This window comes from Nelumbo nucifera, chromosome 5, assembly GCF_055504915.1.
Source record: "Nelumbo nucifera cultivar China Antique chromosome 5, China Antique-T2T, whole genome shotgun sequence".
NCBI classification, from domain to species: domain Eukaryota; kingdom Viridiplantae; phylum Streptophyta; class Magnoliopsida; order Proteales; family Nelumbonaceae; genus Nelumbo; species Nelumbo nucifera.
In genome coordinates, this window is record NC_142653.1 from 9,580,160 (window position 1) to 9,590,491 (window position 10,332).

Here is a 10,332-nt window from a genome sequence, read left to right on the forward strand (position 1 = left end):
TCCCATCTCACCTAAAACAAATGCAGCCTTAGGCTCAGTTTGGAAGGAGTACAAATACAAATATATATAAAATAATATAACATATAAGGTTTTGTACTCTTACAAATTTATATTTATACTCCTTCCAAACTGAGCCTTAAGGGTAAATTGCTGAAATCTACCCATACAATTACTTTGACAGAAATGTTTATTTTCCAAGTCTTCTCTACATATGAATCACTATTCCTCTTTCAAATTTCTTTTCTAAAGATTTATTTTCCAAATTTGCCTTGCAACTTTATTTATTTATTTTTGTTTTAATAAAATTTGTATTATATTTTTCTGTAGAACCAGCACCAATAGTGACTATATGGATATTTTAGACATGTCGGTGCCTTTTTAGAGGGTATCTACTTGCAACTGTGACACAGAGAGATGATCAAAACTTCAGAACAAACTTTAGCAACGTCGTAAACTTGATGGGAGGTTTCAGCAATTTATCAAAAAGAAAGAAAAAGAAAAAGAATATATAGCGACGTCCTAAACTTCGTCATCACATTAATGATGTTAGTTGATTGTGGTTATATGTTTTTCTCCCGGTATCATGTATGTATTTTAATTTTCGGTAGTTATAGAACCAGCTAAGCAAGCATGCACTTCTGGTATCCATCCATCCAAAACCCCATCTGATATTTGGTTGGTTGGTTTGGTCTTCCAATTTATTGTACGCAATAAAGTGGGAAACTTACCGTGTCAATTGCGGTACGCTTATGTAATTGTATTCTCAATTTCTCATTATTAATACCAGTATTCTTCTGCGGTTTAAATTTTCAGGAAGAAGGATATATGCAGCATTTATACATCTATTATCATACATGCCTGATTAGCTTGTTGCTCCGATCGAGACTCGAGAGTGGACGAATAGAAAAGTTGAGATGGAGCTTGTAATCTTCTTCATAGCATGTGTTTGTTCCTCATATTTGATATGGTACCTCAAACACAGGAACCAAGTCTTATTGCAGTGGCCTTTGTTTGGCTCAATCCCGTCGGTCGTCCTCAACATGCATAAAATAAATGATTGGATAGCCGGGATTTTCCTCTCCCTCGGCACCGGCTCTTTTAACATCAAAGGGCCAAAGTTGTCGAAGCTCCATTACCTGGTGACTACCGATCCAGACAACCTCAAGTACATTCTCAAGACCAATTTTGCCAACTTCCCCAAAGGCCCAGAATTCCACCAGAAGTTCGACATTCTCGGCGGGGGAATATTCAATGCCGATTTTGATTCGTGGGCCAAGCAGAGAGAGATGGCGCATTCATGTTTCAGGTCGTCCGAGTTTCGGAGCTTCCTCGCAGACACAACCAAGAAGGTGGTCGAGGACAGGCTTGTCCCTCTGTTGGATCATGTGACGAGGCAAGGATCTAGCATTGATTTGCAAGATGTATTTTCAAGGTTCACGTTTGATACTAGTGTCATAGCGGTTTTTGGGAGAGATTTAGGACACCTTTCTCCGGATTTGCCTACTAATAAATTTGTCCAAGCTGTCGATGATGCGCAGGAAGCAATACTTTACAGGTTTGCAGTGCCGACGTTAGTTTGGAAGTCGATGCGCTGGTTGAAGGTTGGAAGAGAGAGGAAGTACATCGAGTCATGGAAAACTTTAGATATCATCTTGGCCGAATATATTTCTCAGACGAAGGAAGAGTTGCGTAAGGGAGTGGACAGAAACACTGTGTTATCCACCTATATCAAGTCTCAAGAAGATTCTGAACAAGGTCGATGGCAAAGTGGTGATCATCTGTCGTCGGTGGCGAATAATGGTGACAAGTTCCTCAGAGATAGCATGCTGACCTTCACTCTCGCCGGACGAGATACGACTACTGCAGGTCTTAGTTGGTTCTTCTGGTTGATTTGCAAGAACCCCCATGTGGAAGAAAAGATCTTGGATGAGTTGAGGCTTTCATTCTCGAAGAAAGCGACGGGCCGCAGTAGCAGTGGGGAAAAAATGTGGCCATGGGTGTTCGACAAAAGTGATCTAAAAGGGTTGGTGTACTTTCATGCCGCGTTCTGTGAATCATTAAGACTGTATCCTCCACTTCCCCTCAACAGCAAAGGTGTGGTGAAGGAAGATGTCCTCCCCGACGGCAACGTCGTGAGGCCCGGGATGGAGATGATACTCTCCCAGTATGCTGTTGGGAGGATGCCATGGATATGGGGAGAGGACTGTTTGGAGTTCAAGCCCGAGAGATGGATTCGTGAGGATGGGACGCTAGATCTTCAACCCATGTCCAAATTTTTTGCATTCAGCGCAGGGCCGAGATCATGCATAGGTAAGCAAATGGCTTTCACTCAAATGAAGTTGGCAGCTGCAGCTATACTCTTCAACTTCCACGTTCATCTAGTGGAGGGTCAATCGATCACCATAAAACCAACCTTAGTTTGTTTGATGAAGAATGGGTTGATGGTCAAATTGAAACAAAGAACGCCTTGGGATTAAATGGGTTACTACACGTAATTTGTTATTCATTTCCTGGACATGCTTTGCTTTAGAGAACAATTAATTTATGCATGCATCTTTATTAATATCTTAAGTTTCATTCAGTTGCTAAACATTAGGACTGTATGCATGACATGTGTGCGCATACATACATACATACATGTTTTCATCGACCTTGGCCTTGATGAAGTGTGCATGGAACATTGTGCGGATGTCAGTAGTATTCATGTTTATAAATACTTGGTTGTTGATGTTTATAATTAAATACTTGGTTGTCTTCTGGTTGTACTTTTTGTTGTACAACGCTCTACTTAATTTCATGGTAATTAATGTTAATTAGTTAATGCATTTATGGTCCAGACCCTCAGAGCGGAGCTACGTGTCTTTGAGTGCGTCAATTGGCTGAAAATAAAATTTTGAAATTTATGTATTATTTTATTAAATTGAAATGAAAATATAAGAGCATGGAGTCTCGGCTTAAAAAGAAGCTATTTGGAAGATTTGTATGCAGTGGTTGAGCTGCATTGACAAAGCCATTTCCAAGAAATCATTTAGGATAGTTTCAGTAGAAGTCACCGTCTAAAGTACTCTAAAACAGTTCAGTAGAGTGTTTGAAATAGTGGGCGTTTTATTCAATAAATGCTGACACGTAGGTGTTATTTCAACAGTTTATGAAGTGATTTCAATGGAGAAATTTTTTTTAAAGTTTTCTCAAATCGTTTAATATTTTTTAACTATTATGCTAATGTGATGTTTAGTGACGCCTAATTGTCATAAACTATTGTAATTATTACATTTTTTTGGTTTTGCAAGTAAACAAAGTATTATTATTATTAAATGTAAATAGAATCAAACACATATTATGATAATTTCAATATTCAAAATTATTATTATTATACTTACTACCAAAGATTATTAATGTACTATATCATATCGTTGCATTTTACAGCCAAGGTTCTACAATCAAGAGGAAAGCAGATGACGAGATCATACGTCCTTGATTTTGAAAATTTTTCTACATTTGGATGAGCTGTCATTAATATCCACCGTCTACATCCTCTTGAGTCCCATTTCACAGAGCTTACATTACATTTGCAATTAATTCAAGGCATTACAACAATATTTGCAGCTGTTGAAGGGTCCACAATTTGCAGACCCTTCAAGGCATTACATATTTTTTCTTTTTCATTTCAAGAGCTGGTGTGTTTGGATTTCATTAAAGCGGCGAGAGGTCTGAGGAAACATTTTCTCCATGTCACATATCTTATCTATATCTATATAAGAAAGAGGAATGGGTGAAAGTTAAGGGCCTCTAACCATAATTCACACATAGGCTCCTCTATTTTCAAAACTCACACGTGTGCTTTTTCATAGTTTCATTTTTAGGTGGTGTTTGATAAATCTGAAATCTGAAGTCTGAAAAATTAAAAATATATTAAAAATATCTGAAATCTGATGCATAAATGCTTTTCTACTTTTTAGAGGCTCAGAATAGAAAAGGTTGTTTGTAGATCAAACCTTTAATATCTAAAATCTCATGATTTTACTATTTTTATCCCTAGAATAGACAATTTAGTATTTTTGAGTTCAATTTGTATTATTTCATATAAAATAATTTATATATTTGTGTAATCAAATTCAAATAACTTATCAATTTGTGTTATCAAAACCCGACCCAACCCGAGTTTTTGCATGGGTTTGTCCTGTGCCAGAGGCCCAACCTAAACTTGGGTTGGGCTTGGGTTGAGGCCTTGGGTAGCCCAAGCCTGGCCCAACCCAACCTAAGCCTGCTCAAAAAACACATATGCATTATATTTATATCTTTTTTTATAATTATGTATACATGTACATTTATAAATAAAATTTGTATATATTTTCAATTAATTCTATTCTAAAGTGAGTCATTAAACTGAGTTCAGACCTGCAACAAATGCTCACAATAGTGTATCAACTAGGGGTCACACATTAGGAGCATCTCCCATGAATGGCAAAGGAGTTGTTCCCAAAGTGTGGCAGCAGCGGTCCGTTGGGAGCAGATCCCTTCCTCATAAAGCCCATTAAATGATGAATACGTCAAAACACGATTAACCTAATCTGATCCCAACCTAAATTGTCTTGAATTAAGCTTGGGTTGGGCCTGGATGGATAAACTTAAACTTAAACTCGAGTTGGGCCAGGCCTAAGCCCAACATTTACACCTTTAGGTGTTGAACCTGGGTTTCACCTCCAACCTGATCCAACCCACCTGTATTGCACCCTTAGAAATAAAGTTGGAAAAAGTGGACATTATGAGGAATAACATAGGGTGCGTGTATGCACAAGTTTCTTGGCTTCGATGATAGTAATCAAGGCGATTCGAGGATCCAGAAGATGATATCTTAAAAAAAGAAAAAAAAAAGGATCCGGAAGATGAGATATTCACAGAAGGAGAAAAAGGAAAGAGGAGTTATAATTCGTCATGGTTGATGGTGAAATTCAAATCAAAAGCCAAGTTTTTTCTTTCTTTCTTTCTTTATTTTTTTTTTCCCGGTAAAGGAAGCCAAGGTGACGAAAGATGAAGCAAGTATATCGATTTTATTTATAGATGGAGCAAGGTTTGCTACCTTATTTTACATGTATTTCAACAAGAATGAGAGTTTTTGGCTGAAAACACAAATGGAGGAAAAAGGAATAAACTCTTTGCAAAAAATTTCCTCTAATGGACACTTCTGCCAAGTAGATCTCTATCCCAAAAGCTTAGATTTCAATGGAATTTCGGACCACTGTCCAAATATATGTTTCAAAACACATATTTTAGAGAAGAGTTTAAATAACAAATATTGAAAACGGAACCTTTTTTTTTTTTTCTATTTTCGATATTACATCACACTACAGGGTTAAAAGGGTTGGGGAAAGAGCAGGGTGAACGTTAGGAGCTCAGATCTGCGCCCCACAACGTCCCATAGCGCATCCTCACCGTGTATTGAGAATACTTCCCAAAGATGATATCATCAGTTTTGGTACTATCATTGGGAGATGTTTCCAATACATGAGAGGAATGTGCTGTGAGACATTGTGGGGTGCAGATGTGAACTCGCACGTTAGATTCATTAACATTATAATGGAGAGCCTGTAGTTACATGGGTTTAATTTTACGCCTCTAATTTTGAAGTACTGTGTCCTTGGCCAAGTTTGTGTAGGATAAGAAGCAAGTAATCCCCAAAACGGTTTATGGGTCCTGGATCCCTGGCCAATAGTGTAAACGTTTCACCATTGACAATAAGGGTGTTTTGTGTTAAATTTTTAAATAGGCCCAGTCCGAAAACCCAAGACCAAAGGCCCAAACCCGAAGCAGTGTAAAAGTACCAACTTCGATCAACCTAAGTTGCACTTTTGGCTGGTTCAGTTAGTCAAGTGCAAGCTACTTATCAACTGTAGTCCAGGAATTGTAATATACTAATATAAATCTTGTTGAAAGGAATATTCAGTGAACGGAGGATTTGGACTAAGTAGAAATTAGGTACTCCCATCAGTTGAACTACCAGACATTTTTTCTTCTTGTATTCACACAAAAGTGGGAGCCTGGATGTTGATTTTGGCTCTTGCTCGTCGGTGATTATAAATTTATAATTTTATCGGTCAAAGAAAAACTTTTCTCCAGTAGTCATCCCACCAAAAGGCTAAGCATCTCGATTCTTGGCAACTGTTTACATTATTGAAATAAAATATTAATTTCATGAATGGTGCCTGTTGCTTGTTTGGAGACACTTCCTTCTGCCAGTTTATTTTTGTTTAGATTAGAAGCGTATTTCGCATGAAGTATGAGCAGAAAGAAACATAAAAAGGGTTGAAAATGAGTAAGAACGTCTAATGGAAGCGACGGAAAGTCTAAGACAACGTTTTAAAAAGGCAATAGTTAAATGTAATAGAAACAAAGAACTGATACATACCATAATTGAATAAAAACGAACAAAACCGGACAAATCTTGTCTCGTCTGTTTCTGAAAGCCCCACCCATCCTATTGGTGTCACACATCTTTCAGTTCGGTTTAAAAGTAAAAGTGTAATACAAGTTTGATTTCCAATCTTTTCACATAGAAAAACAAAAATTAAACCTAGAGAAAACAACATTTGATTAGAAGTTAGATAGGTTCAAATTAGGGTGCAAGTCGGGTCCCTGGTTCGAAGAATTTAAATTTATACAGCACTAGGCTTGGACCTTTGGGCTCTTCAAAAATTAACGTAATTTCAACCGAAGCCTACCCAAATTGCAGACTACACCTCTTCTTGATCCACAGGATTAGCGTGTAACTCATAGTGCCGATGGAGTGAATTCCACACGTCTCTGGGTTCCACTATCTGGTCTGCAGGCTCCATTTCGTAGTGGAGTAGAGAACTTGCAAATATGCAGATTTTAGAGTTCTGGGTCTCCATCCAGCAGATACACTTAAAATATATAGTTAAATTCTGAGGAGGGCAAATGATTTGATTAATTCGGTGGAATTGAGGCAACAGTGAAGTTAAATTCCATTTTCACCCCAATCAAAACACAACCAAAATGTTTCGTGAAACTGTTAGGCAGATAACATGTTCTCTGGACTATATTGTTGACCCGTAAAATACCTTTATTAATATGTTTGTCTGTTATATTGAAAAGTGGGGCAACTAATGGATAGCCTTCTAGAGAACAAGTTAGTTAAAACACACTCATACGCATTTACTAAAGTTAAAACACTTGTTTATACAATGAGCACTCCCAAACGGTTACTAAGTAATCAATCAAAGTAAGTAACAACGTTGAAATATGAATGCGTTTGTAAGCCTGCAACTGGCTAGAATGTTGGCTTCCGTTCATTTAGTTGTGATTGTAGCAAGTTGGGCTCGTACCGTTAATTCATTCATAGTACACATGAGTCCAACCACGAGCCCCAGGTGTAGTATAGGTGGTAGTTAAATAATAAATAAATAAAGGACGCGGAAAGTAAGGCTGTTCTGATACCGAGAAGATATCGCCTTGTCGGCAAAAGGTTGGGTTTCTTGGGTGGGTGCAACCCAGGCTGCCCAGTAGTCTATATAGATGTTACGTACCTCTCACCTCTCTTTAGACGTAAGATTGGAATCTTCTTTTATTATGTACATAACATACGATACGAATTCAGCATCTTCTTCTCCAGATGGCCAAATTACCCTTCCTGTCAGATGTTGCATGTGTTGCTCGGAAACTCACCGTTAAACGATCAAAATTCCCATCACCGGCGACGTTTCAAATCCGATTACTCTTCACTACTAAACAAATATTATTAAAAACGCTATTTACAATTTTACATATAGCTAGTAATAATGACTAATTTATTCCGTGCAAGCAGATGGTCTCTCTTTCTATACAATTTACAAAGCACAAAACCTTCTTGGAGCTAAAGAAAACAACTGTTTAACATCGTTGATTTATCATCAACAGTTCACTAATTGTGATATAAAGGAAATGATAATTAAAAGTTAAAACATATATTAATCCTAAGGCTGGGAACTACCGGACCTTGGTTTGCCATCATATGCATGACGGCAAATCGAGTTAGGTTTCTGCGAAGGCAAGCATAGCCGGGACGAATTCGGACAACTTTGCAGACAGTTATCTCCGAAGCTACCGGAGACTGATGACCCATCGGAAAAGAACCCGAGCGGCGCCTTCCCGTTCAAGAAATTCCCGTCGAGAAATAACCTTCTCAGCGACAAATTGTTACTGTACTCCATTGGGATTGGACCACGAAACCGGTTGTACCGAAGCGAGAGCGATGACAGCAGAGGATAACTAGCGAAATTTACGGGTAAGTACCCTTCGATGCTATTGAACCCTAAATCCACGGCCACCAGGTTGCCGTTGGCGTCCGATGGCTTCGAGATCTCGAGACCTGTGAAGCTGTTGTTAGAGAGATCGACCTGTTGCAGAGATGGGAGTTGGAAAAACCAGCCCTTGATTACTCCGTTGAACATGTTACCGCTCAGCTCGACCACCTCTAACCGCGGTGACCCTTGGAACGAAGATTGCAGTAGAGGCCCAGTTAACGAGTTGGCTTTTATAGCCAACTCCAATAGATTGGAAGGTAGTTTGGGTAGAGAACCAGTGAGCTTGTTGAAGCTTAGGTCGATGGTTCTCAAGCTGGAGAGGGAACTCATGGTTTGGGGGAGGCTTCCAGTTAAGGCGTTGTGGGAGATGTCCAAAAAGCTGAGAGATGGGAGTTGGGTTAATGAGGGTGAGAAGGAACCAGAGAAGGAGTTGGATCTCAAGCTCAAGGTTTGGAGGTTGGTGAGAGAAGAAAGGGAGGAAGGGATTGGTCCGTAGAAGGAGTTGTCGGAGAGGTCAAGATGGGTTAGCTGGGTGAGTTTGGAGAGGAGAGGTGAGAGAGTGCCAGAGTAACCGGCTGGGTCGAGAACGAGTGCTGTGACGCGAGTGCTGTCGGAATTGCAGGTGATACCGCAAATGAAGTCGGAACGGCGAGGGAGGGAGCAAGGATCGCAGGAGAAATTCCAGGATGCGAGGCATGACCAAGGAGGGATGGTGGTTGGCTTTATTGCCTCCTTGAATGCTTTGAGTGCAGATGTATCGGAGGGTAGAGTGAGTGCTTGGACAGGTAACAAGAAGAGTGCAGAGAAACAAAGGAGGGGCAGGAGGAAGTTAGACATGGCTAGCGGTGGCATTGGCGAATCGCGTCGTCTCTCCTCTGTATCCTGTAAGTTATTAATTAATTTAAAATAAAAACTGGGACTTAGGAGTTGAGAGGGAAAGAGCGTGATTTTCAATCTATTTCTTTTCTGGGTCTGAAAGATTCTGTCTGTGTCTGGTCGAGAAATCGAGTTTTGGGTTACTTTCTGGTGAGCTGTAAACGACTTCTGATTGGCACTCACTATTCTCCCTTTACACCTCTCTCTCTCTCTCTTTCTGAGTGAGAGTCTGAAACAATCAAATCGTTGGTGTCCATCTGTCTCCCGCTTGATCTTCCACTAGTCAAAACGTACATTGCCTACATCAGCAAGTGGGAAATCGTAACGATGAACTACTAGAAAACTGCTTCCCCAAATCAAATCCTACCCTTTAAAATCCAGAAATCTTGAGATTTTCACGGTTCCAATTCTACCAAAATTATATAATTTAAATATCATTTTTTTATATAATAGAAACAGGAGTTACCAGAGTACCAGTCATTCAGTCAAGCAGAAGGTGAATCTCTCTGAAGAAGAGGCAGAAAAAGGAAAGAGGAACTGTTCAATTTTATCTGACGGAGGTGTCAGACTGGAGACCAGATCCGCTATTCACATAGGGCGTCTCATTCGCGCCTCACACGCACATCGTATTGAGAATATCTTTCGTATTTATAAATTATTATTTACGGGAGATATTCCTAATACACGGCCGATGTGTTGTGAGGCGCTTCGAGCAGATCCCGGTTCGTCAGACTGCCAGTTGCCGACCATGAAAAGGAAAAAGGGTAGGTTTTAAACTTGGGAATGGTGGAAGTCCGGATCTGCTGTATATACAGGGAGTGGGGTTTCCAACTCCAATTAATCAACAAATGTGGGGTACGGATGTTGGGACTTCGGAAGGACCCAAATCCCAATCCCATAATCCCCAGTTTGATGCAGCTAATTATTCATCACCTGAAAGTTGATGTGTTTTTTTTTTTTTCTCGGAAAGCCTTGCGTGCTGGAAGATATAACATACCGATCAAGCAGTGGTAAGGTGATCAGGAAAGTCTTACCGTTGATAGCCGACAGGCTTTCAGGTGATAAGGTGGTGGGCCCGATTCTTTGATTCTTTCATGTAAGAAGTTTCGGGGTGGGCCCGACCCAATTGGTAAGAATCATTTTTTTCTTTTTTTCT

At 39.6% G+C, this 10,332-nt stretch overlaps 1 protein-coding gene and 1 pseudogene across 2 annotated transcripts; one reads left to right on the top strand and one right to left on the bottom strand.

The window, feature by feature from the left end:
• Positions 1 to 656: 656 nt before the first annotated feature.
• LOC104607145 (alkane hydroxylase MAH1 pseudogene) lies at positions 657 to 2,765 on the top strand (annotated as a pseudogene). The gene has a single exon (XR_016076079.1). The product of XR_016076079.1 is annotated as an alkane hydroxylase MAH1 pseudogene (transcript).
• Positions 2,766 to 7,738: 4,973 nt separating this feature from the next.
• LOC104607136 (uncharacterized) lies at positions 7,739 to 9,394 on the bottom strand. Its single transcript, XM_010272673.3, has one exon. The coding sequence runs from the start codon at positions 9,150 to 9,152 to the stop codon at positions 7,971 to 7,973; it is 1,182 nt and encodes a 393-aa protein (XP_010270975.1). The 5' UTR covers positions 9,153 to 9,394; the 3' UTR covers positions 7,739 to 7,970.
• Between the last annotated feature and the right edge of the window lie 938 nt (positions 9,395 to 10,332).

Excerpts from the sequence above, each read along its gene's own strand:
- LOC104607136 (XM_010272673.3), bottom strand. The coding sequence starts at position 9,152 with ATGCCACCGCTAGCCATGTCTAACTTCCTCCTGCCCCTCCTTTGTTTC.